This window comes from Suricata suricatta, chromosome 7 (genome assembly GCF_006229205.1).
Source record: "Suricata suricatta isolate VVHF042 chromosome 7, meerkat_22Aug2017_6uvM2_HiC, whole genome shotgun sequence".
Taxonomy (NCBI): Eukaryota; Metazoa; Chordata; class Mammalia; order Carnivora; family Herpestidae; genus Suricata; species Suricata suricatta.
In genome coordinates, this window is record NC_043706.1 from 133689052 (window position 1) to 133708481 (window position 19430).

The 19430-nt window shown below is 44.9% G+C and overlaps 1 protein-coding gene across 1 annotated transcript in view; it reads left to right on the plus strand.

Moving 5' to 3' along the window:
* Positions 1-2164: 2164 nt before the first annotated feature.
* The window catches only part of TIAM2 (T cell lymphoma invasion and metastasis 2), a 119216-nt gene continuing 101950 nt past the window's right edge, over positions 2165-19430 (plus strand). Inside the window, exons 1-3 of the mRNA XM_029943255.1 lie at positions 2165-2403; positions 17586-17742; positions 18828-19423. Coding sequence (XP_029799115.1) covers positions 18834-19423 — 590 coding nt within the window. The 5' untranslated portion in view covers positions 2165-2403; positions 17586-17742; positions 18828-18833. The remainder of the gene's footprint in view (positions 2404-17585; positions 17743-18827; positions 19424-19430) is intronic.

Below are 19430 nucleotides of genomic sequence, written 5' to 3' on the forward strand. Positions count from 1 at the left end.
CTTCCTCCTCCTCCTCCTCTTCTTCTTGTTTATTTACTTTTGAGAAAGAGAAAGAGAGACAGAGGTGTGAGCAAGGAAGGGACAGAGTGAGGGAGACACCAAATCCGAAGCAGGCTCCAGCCTCTGAGCTGTCAGCACGAGTCTGACGTGGGGCTTGAACCCACAGACTGCGAGATCATGACCTGAGCTGAAGTCGGATGCTTAACCGACTCAGCCACCTAGGTGCCGTGGCATTCTTTCTTCTTCTGTATTTACCCAGGACATTTTGTTTTTCTAAGTAGGCTCCATTCCCAACATGGGGCTTGAACTCAAAATCCTGCGATTCAGAATTGCATGCTCTACCGACTTACACAGCCAGGAGCCCAACCCAGGCTATTTTTTAGCACATGCGTCCACACACACATCAAATTAACATTTTGGGAATTCCCATGTTTTCTGTTATGTGACTTGGCTTCCGTGGTAACCTTCTGACTTCAGCCCTGGAGGTTGTGGTTACTTGAGTGGCATGCCGTGCCCCTGCTGCTTGGCTGACCAGCTCTGTGACCTTGAAAAGTCACTTACATCCTCCGCTTTTTGTCTGTAAAGTGAAGGGGTTGGGAGTAGGAATTTTTTCAGGTGTGTTTCACCAGCACTGAAAATCCTTTGGTTCTGTGTTTGCTAATAAAGTTTTACAGAGGTTAGACGTGTTTTTATAACTATTAGACAGATGACCTTACGTAATGGCTCTTATTATTTGCTAATTAAGATTAGAAAGTGTACCTTCAAGCTTACACTCACTACCTGGTACCCATATGGGAGGAAAATTGTGTGCGCATGCTCTCTTATGTGTAGAAGTACGTATGCATATGTAGTGGTTAATTTTTCATGCAGGATAGGGAATTAAAAGTGGTATGTCTGTAGTACAATCTGGTCTTGAATATGCAGCAAGAATCTTGTCAGTGTCATCCATAGATCCATTCACATTTTAAAGTTTATTTTGAGAGAGAGAGCGAGCATGCGCAAGCTTGCCCAAGTGGGGGAGGGGCAGAGAAAGCGGGAGACAGAATCCAAAGCTGGGGCTCCATGCTGTCAGTGCTCCATGCTGTCAGTGCAGAACCCGATGCAGGGCCTGAACTCACACACTGTGAGATCATGACCTGAACCCAAATCAAGAGTTGGACTCTTAACTGACTGAGCCACCCAGGGGCCCCACAGATCCATTCACATTTTATGTATTTACTTTTTTATTTAATGTGTGTTTATTTTGAGAGAGAGAGAGAGAGAGAGAGAGAGAGAGAGAGGGAGGGAGGGAGGGAGGGAGGGGGAGGGAGGAAGACAGAATTAGAAGCAGGCTCTGGGCTCTGAGTTGTCAGCACAGAGCCTGAGCAGGGGCTCGAACTCATGGACCCCAACATTATGACATGAGCTTAAGTCGGATACCTAACTGACTGAGCCACCCAGACACCCCCATTCACATACTAAAAATAATGAAAATATTACCTTCGAAAAGCTGTTTGTCACATGTCTGTCCAGGAGAGCTTGAAAACTTCTGCTTAAACTGTTTTCTATAGAATATACTTTCAAAAATTTAAAAGCTACCCAGATGTAATCCTGTTTCCCCTTTCAGCACGCTTTTGCCAACAATTAATATAAAATAATCTGAAACTGTTGCTTTACCTTTTTTTTTTTTTTTTAAGTCAGGTGATTGCTTATGTTTCACAAAACAGTGGCCTCTTGGGGTAACAAGTCCTTGCAGTGTAAGGGCACCAGAGCTCAGCTAACTTAAAAAATGAAATAACTGTGGAACATGGAGTAAGTGTATACCCGGTATTTCGCAAATCGCAAAATTATTTTGAAGGGCTGCTCTTGAAGCGGAGTTTTTATGACCGTAACATTCCAGCTGTGGTTTGGGAGGCAGAATGTTTACTACCGCTCCAAACACAAGGATGGTAGGTGTGCACTCTTAGTGCAGAAAGGCTTGAAAAAGCAGCGAGGCTCCTTCCAGTGAGTAAACCTTTATGCAGCGCATGCTGGGGCCGCGTTCCTATGGGACTTGGGTGGTCATGCTGGAATGCGGGGCCGGCAGCAGCCCAGGCATGGGTGAGCCTGGCGGCTCCCCGCGTGGTGGCAGCCCGTGGAAAACCACTTTCTGGTGAAGTCTGCATCACACTCCTCCGCCAATGGAAAAAATTGAACATGATGAGGGTGTGTAACTCGCAGACAAAAATACATCCAGCGTTGCCCAGGATCTGTTTTTAGCTCTTAACGGCCGAGCATTTGAAGTGTTCCGTTGTTTCCTGCCTCCCCATGGGCAGAAAGCAGAGAGAGTTTGCGGATTTGTGTATCAGCCCCGACTTTGAGAAACTTTTTCTACTAATGAGAAGAGGCTGAGAAACCCTGGCCACATCCAGAGTTTTGGCAAAGGTAAGGTTGCGAATGTTTATCTGCGCCCCCCCCCCCCCCCCATTTCTGGAGTTGAGACTCAATTTTATATGTGAGATACAAATGTTTCTGGAAGCGGTCCTTTTGGGGATATTTCATTGTGTGCTGACCCTTTCTTTGTTTGACATTATTTTGTACTTAGGCTGCTGTCACACTGTATTACTCTCAGATTTGAGTGTGTATATGCTTTCTAACACCTCCTGGGGGTTTATTATAGTTGCTTACCCCACTTTACTAATTAATTCTCCAAAAGCAAATAGCATATATTGTATGAATTTTTTTCTCTTCATATGTCAAGAAAGTATCATTTCTCAGCATGATTATGTGAAAAGCATTAAAGACTATTACCTTATTTTTACCAGTTAATTCTTTTAGGGCACAAAGAGAAATTAAAATATGGCAGAGATCATATTTTGTAGTTTTCTGGTGATTATATAACTTCATCAGGCCTTCGTTTGGAGCTGAGTGAGCTCCTTGGTTTAGGAGACTTGTAACTTGATGTTCACTGTTTATTAGTGTCTGTCCTTAACTTTTGTCTTGAACTTCCTGGAAAAGAGAAATGAAATCGTGTGCAATCCCTGTGTGTGTGCGCATCGGGGATGGAGCACCTCATTTAAGTTGAATGATCGATTCGTGTCCCACTCCCTCAGAAGCTGTTCATTCATTAAGTATTTGGCTGAATCCTGAGCTTATCAGCCTGGATTGTGGAACCCCGGCTTGGCATGGCACTTCCTCAGCTTTACGTTAATTTGGCCAAGCATGTAATTCTCAGAAAATTGGTAGGTGGAGAGACAGAAATAGGAAGCTTTTTTGAAGTCATTGTAACTTGGAAGATTATTTATAGAATTTCTGGAAAGTTAGGGGTATGGCTGAACAGCCGCTAGGGTTTTTCTTAACACGTTGAAGTATTTCACCGTGGCCTTCCATCACACTTCGGGATTCCAGAGTTTTTGCTTACTTTGAGTACAACGGGGTTATGAGTTATTTTAGGATAGCAGTGTGTGTGGTGTCTTCAGTGTGTTTCTTCCCTGTGGATACACCGTCCACCGTCCATGCCTTTAGTTCCTTGACTGAAATGTCATTTTGAAGATGGGGCAGTGGCAAGTATGGTTCTGGTAGGTTGGAACTCATAGAAACATTGGTAACATTTTTTACTTTTCCTTTGGATCTACAAAGTGCTGCTCTGGAGAGACTGGTCCTCTCCTCTGGTCAGATTAGCATATGTCAACGACTTTGATTGTTACCAGAGCTTGGAGACAGAGCCAACGTCTCTTGGAGCCCCTGTGCCTCCAGCACGGACTAACCAGACTGCAAATAGGGTTTTGGAGGCAAGTAGATAACACTCTCCCTTCAGGATTTTAGTGCGGAGGGAGGAACTTGCAACGCCCTCTCCTTCGACCAGGCCTGCTCAGGGATGCCTGGAAGTGCGAGATAAGGGGAGGTCCCTTGCCAAGAGATTATCCTTCCAAAGTGGCCCCTCATTTCACCACTGAATAAAGTAGATACTTCTGTCTTGGTGGTCTCTGATTGTGTTTGAGAAGAGACACATTCCCTTTTTCAGAGATGTAAAAGTCAGATTTAAAGGTTGCTCTAACCACTGTTTACCGTAGATGTCAGAAGGATGTGGGAAGGATGGTTGGGGGAGGCTGGAAAGGAAAGCGCGTTCCTTACATGTCAGGTGGGACACTTGTCTATGCCTGTGCGCACCTCCAGGTTTGGCCCACTTTGTAAGATTCATTTATGTGGAGGTGACAAACTGGGTTAGCGAGACCGCCCCCTTAACTCTGCTGTGAGATTTAAAAACAATTATTTCTATGGATCATTTAGACTTTTTGGAGATAAAAAGTATTTTAAGTGATAATCTGCATTTTTCTTTGAAATTAGATCTTAAGGTAAGGGCCAAGATAAAAATGGCTTTATTAGGACGGGTCAAAAAAAAAATAGTGTGGATTCAACAGTATTAAAGCAGGTAAATGTAGTAGTAATGTAATAGTTCTGAATTTTGGACTGTTGATGATACAAGTACTAAACATCGCGTTTGTAATAGTTTGAATTCTGATAATGGCAGGGTGAGTGTCTCTGTTACTCAAGTCCTATCTAAAACAGGCTTACAAATGGTAAGAGGCTGTAATGTCAGAGTCCCGGGAATATATTGTATACTGTTGTTAGCTGTTTATAGCCCAGAGTATTGTCAGGGTGAGAAGGGACCTCAGACAATTTTCGAATGGGAAAACTGGAAAACCACGGAACTGACGTGGCTTGTCCAAAATCACCGAGATGATTAACTGCTGAGCTGGGCTGGGATACCACGTATCCTGTTAGTCCCTTCCTTATACTACCTGTTTCTTTAATTGAAAATACTTTGGTATATACCGCTCTATCTTTGTAAATGATAGAGGTGTATATGTGTATACATATGTATATGTGTGTGTGCATATATATATATATGTTTATACACACACCTCTTACACGCATCCATTTTCTTTCCTCCCTCCCTCCATTCTTTTTTTCATCTACTTACCTACTTGTCAAACCAGACAGACGTAAAGCTGTAGTTGGACATAAGACAAAGAGTTGTGTTTCTTGTCTCCTAAGGAAATTCAAAGTCGTACACTCATTTGCTGGGCATCATCCACACTGACTGATTACCAGGGAGGATTTTAGGTGTACATGTGCTGCTGTAACCTGTGTGTACAAGACACCTTTGATGAGACTTCATCTTCCAGTCTTCCTGGTTCAGCCTTAGATGAAGAGTTGTCACTCCCACCCCCCAATCCTATTCCGATAGAAGACTGTTTAGGATTTGTTAGTTCTGTGCTTTATGAGAGGGAGGCATGGAAGGGAACAGAAAAACAACAGATGGGCTTTACTTTAGTGCCAAGGTAATGCAAGGCGCTTTTGGAAAAATAAACACTTATACAGTGATAGACCGAGTTATCATTTCACTGTAGGAAAGGGATGTGGTGGGTGCTACAGATAATGTCAGGAAGAAGTTGGTTCAGGGCGTTCCTAAGACTTAAATAAAGGTTTAAAAATCCTGGCTATCTTTAGGACAACACTGGAAAGTGAAAATAATCCTTATCCTGTTTTTGTACTTGACCATGACACATCTCTATGGTGGCAGAATTGTTCGGGCAGGGCTTCTAAGCTGGAGATGTGCGGGAAGGCTTAAGAGACACAGAGTCTATGGGTTGGGAAAGATGAAAACTGAAAGTTCGTATGATGAAAGCCAATGAAAAGGAATTCCGGGTGGAGAGAAGGAAAGTATTTTCGTGTCGTCTTTAGCCATTCCTGGAAGGTGGAGTGACCAGTGAAAGGAAGCATTATACACAGACCATCATAAACCAGGACAAGTCATGATAGTAGAAGTTAGTAGTGAGTAGGGAGCTTCAGGAAAAGCATCCATAAAGTCATGAATACACACGTGCTTGCACATGTACATATGTATTCCATTGAAACTGATAAGATGACCACAGATGAATCAAAAGCAGCAGACAAGGTACATGCAGACCAACAACAGAACGCCCTGGAAATAAGTGGTACCTTTATTCCCCCCCCACACATGACTTATAGGGGAAAATGGAAATTATAAGAAGACACAGTGGCAGGTGCTCTCCCAAAGAGTTCCGCACTTAAGTTAACGCCCTGCTCTATCTGTGGATTGTTTTCGAATGGTTTTTCTGAAGCTTCTCTAATAGTTGCGGGTGATTGCTCTGGGGACAGTCCTCCTCTTGTACATGAGAGTCCTTCTGCTTTGGCTCCTTAAGGACAAGAGTTGAGCATTTGCCCCTCTCTCTCTCACACAGCACGTTTTCTCTCCCATTGTTCTCATTCAGTGCTGCGATTTCTCCTGAAGACAGACACCCCCCAGTGACCACCACCATTTTGTGGATTCCCTGTGCTTCTAGCTGCTGCTCGCTTCCTCTCTTCGCCTTTAGAGTAAAACTGGAGGGAGCTGCTTCTGTTCGCCATCTTCAGTTTCATGGACCTCATCCTCAAACTCACTCTGACCCCGCTATCTCCACCTCCGCTCCACTCTGGTCAAGTTCATGGACGAACTTCCATGTTGCTAAGTTCAGTGCTCCGTTATCTATCAGTCCTTGTTATTTAGACCGTCAGAAACAGTTGGCAACTTCCTCACATTCTCCTCCCTGAAATAGATTTTTTTAAGTGTTTGTTTATTTTTGAGTGGGGGTGGGGGGGATGAGGAGGGCAGAGGGCCCAAGCAAGCTCCACACTGTCTGCACAGAGCCCAGGGCAGGACTTCTTACGAACTGGGAGATCATGACCTGAACCAAAGTCAATTGCTTCACTCACTGAGCTCCCCCCGCAGCCACCCCTGGAATACATTTGTTTGATTGGCTTTCGGGGCAACATATTTTCTTGGTTTCCTCTTAATTCGATTCACTGACTGTTCCTTCTGTTTCTTTTGTGTGCTTCTCCTTGTTGACTTGACCTCTTCGCTTGGGAGTGCCCAGGCCCTCTTTGCTTCCCTGGAGAGCTCATCCATTTTGTGTCTTAAATCGCATCGTCATAAGGACGAGTAGCACATTTGTACCTCAAGCCCATCTTTCCCCTGAACGCCGGCTTCTCCCTGCAGTGGCCCCCTGGACACGGCCACTCTAATGTCCAGCAGACATCTCAAACCCACTGCTTTGTCTTCTCCTCCGCCTCCTCCGCTGTGCCTTCCCCATTCCTCCAGCATGAAAATCACTGCGGCCTCATGACCTGTTGCCCCGCATGCCCATCCTCGTGGGAATCCTGTTGGCCCGTCTTCCAACTGTATCCAGATGCAGGCCATTGCTCACCACTCCCCCCAAGTCCAGCGCACCCCTCTGTCACCCGGATCACTCTAGCAGCCTGCTCGCCTCCCCGCCCCCAGCCTCCGCTCAGCTGCGGACAGTCCAACGCACGGCAGCCACAGTGGGCCTCTTGAAATGTGGCCCACGATGAGCCTTCTGGAGTCCCCACCCTCTAATCATGACTTTCAGTCTCAACACGAAAGCCAGTGGCCTTAAAATGTCCCTTTGGGCTGCAGAATATGTCCCTCCTTTGACCCCTTCTGTGCCAGCCACACTGGCCCGCCTGTTTCACCTCTCGGGGCATTTGCACTTTCTGCCCTCTGCCTCGAGTGCCTTTTCCCCAGAAGCCACATGGTCTCTCTCCTGCTAGTCACCACTGGTTAAATGTCACCACTAGGCGAGGCCTTCCTCGGCTCCCTTTCTACTGCTACAGCACCCCTCCCCCACATGGCCTAATATCCCCTTCATTTTTTTTCTTGATAAAATACTTGTCACTTTATAATAACTTACTTTCCTTGCTCATTGTTCATCCCTGCCCCCTATAATTAAAGCTCCAAAAAAGCAGGAATTTTGGGGGTGGGGGTTTCTCTTTATTGTTATATTCTCAATGCCTGTAACGGTGTCCAACACAGAATATTTACTCAGTAAACATATACTGGGTTGATCAGTGAAAGGGCATCTTCCCTAGCATGCAGTAGTTACAGCCACTTAATGCAAATGCTAAACACTGTTGGACTCCTGTACTTTACGTTAAACGTGTTAATTTTATACTTTACTTCATGATATATTTATTAAACAGTAAGTTACTTAGCATTAGATGAAATTGAACCTTCAGGAAGATGCCGTTTGGTGGTCTCTGTCACCATGTTCCATCCCCACACCTTTGGGATGTATATTCTAACTTCCAGTGGATGTTTAGGAGACTGATGATGACGCTTACACTACTAAGAAAACAGATTTTTTTTCCTCTATGTGATGTTCCTTGTAAAGCACGTCTTCGTAAAGTGGAATGGAATAACTACATTTTAACCTTACAGTTCCTTAGTTGACTTAAAAGTTGAGTTTTTCACTTCCTCCCCTGTCTTCATTCCCAACTGTGTAAGCCTTTACTGCCTGGAAAAAGATACCTCCAGAGAAAGATGTTTTCAGTACTTTCTTTATGAAAGGGACATGGATCACAATGTTTCTTCTAGAAGAAAAACCTGAACGTTAAGTTGTACTTAAAAAAAAAAGGGGGGGGGTGCCTGGGTGGTTCAATTGGTTACACTTCTGACTTTGGCTCAGGTTACAATCCCACGGTTTGTGAGTTCAAGCCCTGCATGGGGCGCTGTGCTGACAGCTCAGAGCCTGGAGCCTGCTTCGGATTCTGTGTCTCCCTCTCTCTCTGCCCCTCCCCTGTTCACGCTCTGTCTCTCTCTCAAAAATAAATTAAAAAAATTTTAAAATATATTTAAAAAGGGGGGGATGATTTCAGACTGAAAAGTAAAGAAACATTTAAAATGATTTTGATGGGGCACCTGGATGTCTCAGGTCAGTTAAGCGTCTGACTTCAGCTCAGGTCATGATCTGGTGGTTCACAAGTTCGAGCTCCGCATCAGGCTCTGTGCTGGCAGCTCAGAGCCTGGAGCCTGCTTCAGATTCTCCCCCTCTCTCTGCCCCTCTCCTGCTCATGCTCCATCTCTCTCTGTCCCTCAAAACTAAACGTCAAAAAATAATCTTAAAAAATGATTTTGATGTAATGCATATGTTAAAAAAAAAAAAAAGATTAAAAAAAAGCCCAGATTGGATTCCTGCCTTTGCCCCTTAGTGAGCTTGGTGAAATTATGTAATCCCTGGGGGCTGTGCAACAGGGATGATCCTGCAAGCTTTGGGCGTTCTCGTGTCTCAGACAGCCTCGGCACGCAGCAGCTCAGGGCACATGAGGCCCTCCCTCCGTGCGCCCATCTACGTTAGATAACAAAAAAATTGTAAATTCCTATAAAATTATACAATTTATACTTATTAGCGCTATTCTTTTTTTTTTCTGAAAGTTTCTGTAAATTTGCCAGCTAAAATCTGCCTAGGCTTGTTGTGAGTCATCATATAATTTAAGGAAAAGTTCAGCAATGATTGGCTTAATTTTACTTGCGGGCCCCAGCACAACTTCCATCGTAGCCTGAAGCCTTAGAGAAATGAACTCTCAGATCAGGCAGCAAACGGAGCTGCAGCAGAAGAGTTACACATTTACGAGGGTGAGGAAAACACCTACTTAAATGAGGGAAAAAATGTGTGGTTTAAGCCTGTTCATTTTTGAACTTAAGCGGAACAGTGTATAACGAGGAAATATTTTGCCAAGAATCACTCGGCACAATTACCATGGTATATTTTGGTCACAGAACGTGATTGAGGTTCCGGAGTGCCATGCCTGCCTCTGATTTCCTGAGGCACACGCCTTCCATGCGGGTCCCAGCGTCCGTGAGAAGCCGTGCGGTTCTAGCCCAGGCTCCTGTACAAGGTCTTCTGTTTGGGTACGAGGCTTGGGAAGTACTTACCCATGCCTGAACGCCCTTTTTGTGGAAGGGTTCATGTTCATAAAAGTTTAAGATGAGAGGTTACTTCAAAGTCAAGCCTGCACATGTTGAATCTTGTGAGTCTTTGGCAGCCACCAAATGCACTGCTGAAGGTCTGTAGAGACAAGGATGTTGGCCAACTTTCGGATTTGAAGTAGACTTTGGAGAAAAAGGAGGTTGGGACTGAACATTTGATATATTGAAAAAAACCCCACGTGGACACACTCTAGAAAGAACATGGATGAAAAATACACGAAAGGCATTTTGATCATTTCTAAAAGAAAAATGAGAAAAAACTTTTATTTTCAGTAGAATTATTTGAAACTATATTCTGTAATTTTGCTCAAAGAGGTGATTAACTGTCCCCCCCCCCCCGCCCCCAAATATTTTCAATTTCTGTGGTGGCTCAGATGGAGTTGGGCCTCTCAACTCCCCAACATTCCAGCGACATACCAGTAATATTTGTGGGAATGTTGGTCTCCACCCCCATAAACTCCATGCCGTTAAAGTTTTTGCACACTCACTCATTGATTCTACACATGGTTCACGTTGGCAATTAGCCCCTCCCTGCACGAGCTGGTCCGCCCTTTTTGGAGTGGGATCAGCTCATACATCTCTTTGGTTTCCCTCACGGTGCCCAGGAGGGGGTGGAATCTGGAGGAAGTCTCCAAACTCCTGTTGAGTGATGAGTAGAACTCTTTGTCACTTCAGCTCCCAAGTGTCTGCCAACGCTAACATTTTCCTCCTGTGCCGGTGCTGTCCCCACGCGGGTCTTCAAGGTGTGATCTGCTGTGGGCTCCTTCTCCAGACAGTTTCCTCAGGTGTCCCTAGGCGATGGCTCACACTGTGGTGCTTCTGGGACAGTTGGGGGATGAGGAGGGGTGAGGGGAGAATGACTGTCAACGTCTCCCCAGCCTCCCCTCCTCTCCCACCTCTCACCTCTCTAAACTGTCCCTGACACCTGTGGTCAGGCCCTGCTGCCTTGTCCCCTTTCCCTGCACAAGCTGGGGTCTTTCTCCACTTAGTTCACTTCCTGTTCGGTAACTTAGGGACTTGGCTTGCAGTCACAGAGTGTCCGTGTCTTAGAAACATGTGGTTTTCTTTTCCTTGGAAGGCCCTTCTTTTCTGTCTTCATCTAACAGAATTCCACTCATTCTTTAAGACTGAAGTTTTCGGTTAACTTTTGGGGGAGATAATTTTTAACTTTCCTATGAAGAATTTGCACACGCAGTGAAGGCTTCTCTTAAGTTGTAGGACAAAGGAGGGTGAGGAGCTCATGAGCCACTTGTGGGACCCAGAATTGCATGCTGATGGTGGCTGCTCCCCACCTTCATCTTCCTGTCTTTAGTGCAAGTGTTCACCCGGACATTGGTCGTGCAAGTGTTTTGAGACTCTCTAGACTTGGTTTGTCCTTGGGTCTAATTAAAATGGGATGTGCTGTTCTGATGGAACCCATGGTTTTGTAAGTCATTGTTTTTCCACACTTTTTTTTTTTTGTCGCAAAGAAGCTATGATTGTACTTCACACCTCAGTTTCCAGGCAGACATATGGAGACACCCGAGAATTTAATTTCATAAAAACGGTTTTTACCCTTACTGTGATGCACGTCTCCATTTTCTGTCCTATTTTATCATCTACACCACTTTGTTTCTATTCTGTTTTTTTAAAGATACTGGTAATTGATTCATTAAATGAATTTTATGACCCAACAATAGGTCATGACTCATAGTTGAACAGACATTTCTAAAGCAATGCTGCAGATACTAGAACTTGTTACAAAACAGGTGTGAGTGTCTAGACCATCCTTGTGATAAATTGGCTTCCTTAGGTGATGAACTGTGTAAAAGCCACGCTATTGTTTCCATGGAATGTATTATCCACACCCCTGCCTGGATACCAGCCATGCGTGTCCTCCGAGGTGCATGTTAGTTTATCCATTCATCTGTTAATATGCATTTGGAAGGGGTCCTGCTGAATTGAAATAGAACCCATGGGGCTCCACAATGGATGTTTAGCTTTTGAGACCTTAGCAGCAGCTTGCTTTCTGCCCACTTTATTTGTAAGGATTACTCTTCCTGAGCACTGGACCTAGGGAGACCAGATGTTCCTTTTCCCTGCCTCCTTTACAAATAGAGTTCAAGCCTGTGGTTAGCATTGAGCTTCTTTGAGTCATGGGATTCAGTTCTCAAGTTCTGAGTGTAGTTCACTGATGCAGAATGAGAGAAGGAGGTTTCTGGGCAGTTATTTACAGTGTTTATTACTAAGTTTGGATCCTGGAGATATGAACACATTTGTTTCAGAGTTTTAGGCATTGTCTTGTATTTTAGTGGTTTTAATAAGATAGGCAGTAAACCTTGAGGGCACAGTTTCTCAGCCTCCACTTGATAATACATATCAGGACAGGTCACTATTCGTTTTGGGGGCCTTCCTGTGGATTGCAGGAAGTTTAGCAGGATCCCTAAGTTCTACTTACTAAATGCTAGGACTCTAGTTGGTTCAGTTGGAAATGTCTCCAGGTATTACCATATGTTCCCTTGGGGCCACAATTCACATGGAGTTGAGAGTGCCTACTTTCAAGTAATACTAGTTGTTCAATGAGCACTTAGGTTACGTTCTCACATTTTCTATCAGGACTGTCCAATAACATCTGCACATGGCTCGTGCATTGTTTCTGTTGACATTTGACAGACCTCTGACAAGTAAGGTAGTTTTATATGCTGTTATTGTAAGATTTAATAGATGGAGGCAGGGATGGGAGGAAAGAGACCACGTTATGGAGCCAAGAAAGCCTTTATTGGGATCTGTGATTCCCGGGCGAGGTCCCATGGCCCGGGGTGTGGGGAGTCGGGGAGGTCGTGCCTGATAGGCGATGGGCAGGGGGGTTTTATGGGTGAGGGGGTTCTGGGTTTGATCTTGGGAGGACAGATTATCAAATAAGGGCCTTTCAAGGGCGTGGCGGGTTGGAATAGGTTGCCTCGTCTGTCAGGGTGACGGGAAGCTGGAACTTCATGATTGGCTGTTTCCAAATGGGGCAGGACATCCCAGGTCTGCAGCTGAGGGGCGGGGGTCGTCTGTGCACGTGTTCTCCTCCAGCCCCCAGAGAAAGGGCCGCTTGGTCGGGTCGCCACCTTAAGGTGACTCTTACAGTTATAATTTGGGGAACTGATAAAAATCAGAAAAGTGCTGACAGAATTTGGAAGATTCCAAATTTATACACATATAAACATGTAATAATTAACATAATTAATAGTTAAACTGCCTGAAACAACAGACTGTCCTAAGGTCTGATGTCATAGTACACAAATTTAGACTTCAGGGCTATATGTTTGTATTGTATTTCTCAGTTTTTAGGTGGTTTCACATACACTTCGACACCCAATTCTCACCCTGGGAGGTAGGTAGGGCAGATATTTTTATCCTCAAGTTGTAAGTGGAGAAAATGAGATTCAGAAAGTATAAGTAATTTTCCCAAAGACTTGTGCTATTTAAGACATGGAAACAGGTCTGAAACCCAGGTTCTCTGACACAAACCAGAGTGGGATGCTGAGGTTTGTCTTTTTAATGATTGAATTCCTCTCCCTCCACCGCCCCTCCCCCCAAAGGAAACCAAGGAGATACTGTTATGGTTAATGATGGTTAGTCCTATTCTTATCTTTTTTCCTAGTTCTTATCACCATCTGGAATGCTGCCCTTGGACAAGGATAAGGCTCCTATTTCTGTATGAGAATCTCTCTGGGAGGCTGTGAGCAGCCTTGGTGGTAGAACTCCAGCCTCCCTCCCCGCCTTGCCCCGCCACAAATCCGCTTTTGTGCAGGGTCCCTGTGCCTCTGTTGTGCTCGTCCCCACTGAGCCCCGTCCTCCTCACAGAACCATCGGGCCCCCCCCCCCAGGGGCTGGCTCTCACCCCTCTTTTAGCTGCCTCCTTCTGAGATGCCCGCTCAGGCCAGGGACAAAGCACTCTTTCCCCTGCTGTAAACTCTGCACTGCATGGAAATGGAGACTTTGGGAATCTGACACATCAGTTCAAGCCCAAGATCAAGGCAAATAAAGAAAAGGTAAATCTTGAATCCCCTACCCCCACCCCGAGAGATGTTTTGCTGTGGAATCCAGTGGGTCACTGTGGTGGCTGTTGGTATTGTGGTCTATTTGTGAATTCCTTCACACTGCTGGGCATTTCTGGGGTGGTCATTGATCACAAGTTTGGCAAAAAACATCCCCTCTTATTTGTGATTTCAGCTTAAAAAGCAACAAGCACCATAGCAGGTTTATATGATTGGGGAATGCAAAAGACAAGGGTTTTTTTAATTTGCTCGTCTTTTAGGTTCATGAGATTGTCCATTTTTAAAAATGGCAATATTTTATTTTGTAGTAAAAGAATTAACTAAAAATTATTCATACAGCACCCAATATTTGCTAAATGACTTCGCTTAAATTCTCAGTTGCGGGCTTCAGTGCACATTAGCACACCTAATAACAAACTGTAGGTTAACGTACCTAATACACATTATTACGTTAGTATTCCCAATACATATTGCAGGTTAGTATACCTAATACGTATTTGTGTGTGTGTGTATATGTGTGTAAAACTATGGGGTTTGAATGATTCTGTTTTTTTAAAAAGTTCACAGGAAATTTGTTGAGTATTTTCAGCCACCTTTCTATCAACAACAACAAAAAAAGTTTTTTAGCTTGAATACCGTAAAATTCCCTCAGTAAAGGAGTCCGGGGTGCCGAACATTTGACCTATTTATTCTCTTTTGTCTCCAACAAAAACCACAGCTGAAGCGTGACCAATAAGTATCTGTTCAATTTGCCAAACCCCTCAGGGGCAGCCGTTTCCCTCAGAGACTAGCCTTCCTGTCAATAAGTTCCTCATAAATATTGCATCAGTTCTTCTTCTTCTTCCAGTGTGAGGCTGGTTTTCTTTGGCCGGGATTGGCCGAAGATGCTGAACAGCTGGTAGGCATTACCATGTGGAACAATGCACACTGTTCTCCACCTCCTTCCTCGCTCCTTTGCTATTCCCTGGGCAGCGCTGGGCCAATTATTGAAACATTTCCTCATGGGCATCCATGTGAGTCCCTTGGCCAGACCCAGTTGGGAATGATTCCTGCTCTTTGTGCTCAAGTCAGTCTTCTGGTATGTGAGGGTGCTTTCACTTAGTTCCACAGGTGCTTATTGAATGCTGTTTGAGCCCCAAAGTTGCAGGCCTTGGGTGGACAGCGTTTTGAAAAGGACAAGGTCCAAGGCTATGTTTTTGAAATATAACATGGCATAAAAATGAAACTATTTAATTTCAAAAGTCAGAAGATTAATTCAGGTTGTAACCTGTTGCTGGGGACTAAGCCTCCATCCTGGGGCCATTCTGCGGCTTTGAATCCTGGCCTTTGTGTGTCCTCGAGCAGCTGACAGAGGGGGCCTCTCAATGGCAGTTTTGTGTCACTTATGTTGGAGAGCTTGACGCCAGTGCCGTGTGTGCCTTTCTTCAGGCATGTGACCTTCAGGTCAGAGGGGCCTGACCCAACCGGGCCGGCTGTGGGTGAGCGACCCTGGAGCCTTTCACCTTTGGGGTCATCAGCGGGCCTTGGCCTTGAGGAAAATAAACAAGCACAGCATCTCCCTCAATCAGTTCGTGGGAGAGGTTGCAGTGGTGACAGCCAGGAGCAATTCTGGCCACTTCTAGTTCCCTAAGTTAAAAAGAAGATGGAGCTGAAAAAATGCTGACAACTCAGATTGTGAGGTTTTATTTATGTTTAAAATTGTTTAAAATGTTTTATTATTTGAGAGAGAGAGAGAGGCAGAGCATGAGTGGGGGAGGGGCAGAGAGAGAGGGAGACACAGAATCTAGAGCCGCACCAGGCTCTAAACTGTCAGCACAGAGACAGACACGGAGCTTGAACCCACTAACGGTGAGATCGTGACCTGAGCCAACGTTGGGTACTCAACTGACTGAGCCACCCAGGCGTCCCAGATTGTGAGCTTTTAAAAGGTGGGGTTCTTGTGATTCACCTCTGGGCATGGAGCTGTCCTGGGGGCCGTGTTTTAATGAAATCTCAAGCAATGGGTTAGTCCCTCTTTCAGGTACCTGTGGGAGCCGCTCACTAAAAGATAAGTGGTCAGTAGCACAGCAGGTGCCAGTTCAGGCCATGTTAGGGAGAGGGTGGCCTGAAATGAGCTCTTACATCCTCCTGCAGTGCCAAAGAGAGAAATCTTTTTGACATCTTCCTGGGCCTCAATTTAAAATCCATGTGTGTGTACAGACAGCCTCAGGCAGACTTGGGTCTTTGGCTTTATTGAAGAAACTTAGGGCCTAGACCAGTTCTTCATGAACTTTAAAAGTCACTCTTGAACCCTCCAAAGGCGTTAACACAAGCTATGTGCCAATAAGTACATAAAAGGATGGTTACCATCACTAATCATTAGAGAAAATGCACAGTGAAACTGAACATGGTGTCCTCTCATACCTGTAGACGGCCACTATCAAAACCCCAGACAAATAAGTGCTAGTGGAAGTGTAGACAAACTGGAATCCTGTACACAGTTGATGGGGATGTAAAATGGCGCAGCCACTGTGGGAAACGGTATGGTGGTTCCTCAAAAAATAAAAAATAGAGTTACCATATAAGCTAACAATTCCACTTCTGGGAAAGCAGCATTTATCCACCCATGTTTATAGCAGCATGGTTCACAGTGGCCAACAGATGGGAAGCAATCGACGTATCCAATGATGGATAAGTAGACAAAAGAAACGTGATCCATACATATAGTAGAATATGAGCCTTAAAAAGGGAGGAAATTCTGGTACATGCTATAACATGGATGAGCCTCAAAGTCATTATGCTAAGTGAAATAAGCCCGTCATGAAAAGATGGGTGCTGTGTGATTCTACTTTCATAAGATACTTAGGGTATCAGATTCATGGAGGCAAGAAATAGAATATAGTAGGTGCCAGGGCTAGAGAGAGGTGGGGAGTTGTTTAATGGGTATAGAGCTTTAGTTTTGGGAGATGGAGAATATGCATAACAAAGTGAAGGTACTTAACACCATTAACTGTATACTTTATAGTGGTTAATATGGTAAGTTTTCTGCTATGCGTAACGCAATTACAAATAATTTCTTTTTTTGAAAGGGAAATAAGTCACTATTACACCATCCCTGCTCTGCTATGTCTGCAGAGAAAATTCAGGCTTTGTGTCCCAGGAGTGAGCACCACCAGATGGCAACTCCCCCAACCTGCTCTCTTCCATCCAAGTTGGGCCTCCTGCCCCTACTTTTTGTGCGAAGAGGCCCAAACACATGCTGGAAAAAAACTTTGTATCTCCTTTATAGGGTCAACGTCTATAACACAAACTGTTTTGGGCAAGGACTGCTTTACTGTGATTCCGCGTTGTGGGTTTTTTTTTTTTTTTTACTGCTGAGTCAAATCGCAAACAATGAAGTGTTGTCCTATCAGGATGATGCTCCCGCTGTCCTGTTCGTGTGCAGAGACCAAAAGTTGTTTTCCTGACGGCGGTGACAGATGAGCGGTGACTCATGCTAGAGCCTTCACCTGCCCTCTGCTCAAACAAAGGCACTCATTGGACTGCAGACTGTGCGTTGAATTAATGTTCTTTACGAGAGTGGACGGGCACTTCTAGCTTCTTTTACATCTTCCAACGCCTCTAATGAATCAAGCGGTTTACAGACATTTCATTTATTATTTGCACAGTGATTCTGGACACTGGTTGTTTCTTGGTAGAATTTACATGCAACTTTTGTTTTTACCTTTTTGGAAGCTTGGTGTAAAATGCTCGATGGTTCTCTTGTTTTTCAGGATCATTTCCTGGACTCCCTCCCCATACTTGTTGGCCATGCTGCCTTGTTCCCGGACCCTGTGAAGCCTTCTATTAATCTCCCTCAGAGCACAGACTAGACTTGAGAGATACTCAGATGAAGTGTGGTTCACGTCAAGTTGCAAGACTCTGATTAAGGTATGAATGACTTCATTTGTTTGATCTGCTTATTTTTGTTCTGAAAGGTGTTTGCTAGTTCCCACCAATGAAAAATCAATTCATTTGACTTTTGTTTTGTGGTGGTACTTTCTTAGGTGGAAAAGAACTGAAATTTAAAACCTACTAAATTCATTTCGAAAGGGACCTGAGAACATGACTTTCAGCCTGCCTGTTAGTGATATAGTAGTTAGAATGAAATGCTGAGGGGAAGATTTGGATCTGATTTCAATTCATGTGTTTGGCTTAATAGACTCATTGAGCAAATTGGGGTTTTAAAAAGAATCTCACAGTTTTTTTCAGGGACTCAGATTCTGGTAAGTCAGCTTCAAATTATTTTTTCTCATCATGTTCTAAAGTGAGGACCCTTAAAGACTTTAGAGAAACCCTAGAGATTAGTATTATTAAAATGTTTTCTGCTCCAAATGAGAGCTTTTATTTTCTCTCCCCCCCCACCCCCATTCTTCATCTTAGCCCAGTCTTTGGGGACTCCTTTTCTTTTGTTGTTTCTACTTTGAGAAGATCAGAGCGCCAACAGAGTATGGTACCTGGACTCATACAGACTAGGTGGTTTTGAGCAGTAATCTCTTATATTGAGGTGTGGTGTTAGCTCTTCTGGTAGTTTGTATATAACGAAAATCTCTCTAATCACTGAAAGATCAGTGTATTGGAGTGACAGGTGCTTTCCCCTCATTTTTCTCTACAAAAATCATTTATTCAGAACCTCCCAATACCAAGACTTAAGGAGGTCTCTGCCTTAAGCTGATCTTTATGCCAGTTCAGTTTCCGATCTAGCATCATAAATTACGCGTGTAGAGTAACTAGCACATGGGCATGCAATATTATCTACTTGGTTAGTGACCTGCATGGTGTGTAGGAAACAAATTCAGTAAGTAACTTGTATCCCTGCTTTGCTGAGTTGTGCGAGGCACAGCAAACACGTTGCTTAGTTCCTTTGTAAGGTGGGGAACCTTTTTGGTTTTTTTTTTTTTTTTGTAAGAAAATTCTGTCAAAATGGAATGTACTTTAGGTCATGTTTCTTACTGCTGCCACTCTTCTTCATTTAGGATAAAATGGGGAACTCTGAGAGTCAGTACACTCTTCAAGGATCAAAAAATCACAGCAATACTATTACTGGCGCCAAGCAAAAGCCCTGCTCCCTGAAAATCCGCAGCATTCATGCAAAAGAGGACAAGTCACTGCACGGGCGGGGGCACTGTGGCGGCGGCGGGTACAAGTCCAGGTCCCTGGCCCGAAGCTGCTTGTCTCACTGCAAGAGTAACCAGCCTTACGCCTCGAGACCGGGCGGACCCACGTGCAAGGGCCCCAAAAGCAGCGCGTACGCCAAGCACAGGCCGAATGCCTCGGGCAGCGACTACTTCTCCCCGGAGAACGGCTTCCACTACGTGGGGCACGAGCGGGCGCAGGAGCACGCGGCCTCCAGGGACTGCAATGGGCACCTTCTCAACTGCTACGGTACCAACGAGAGCGTCGCAGCCACGCCGCCGCCACCGGGCGAGGACCGCAAGAGCCCCAGGGTGCTCATCAAGACGCTGGGGAAGCTGGACGGCTGCCTGCGGGTCGAGTTCCACAACGGCGGCGGCCCGGGGGACGCGGAGCCCCCGGGGGACGCGGGCGGCCCGGTGCGGCTGCTGCGCTACTCGCCCACC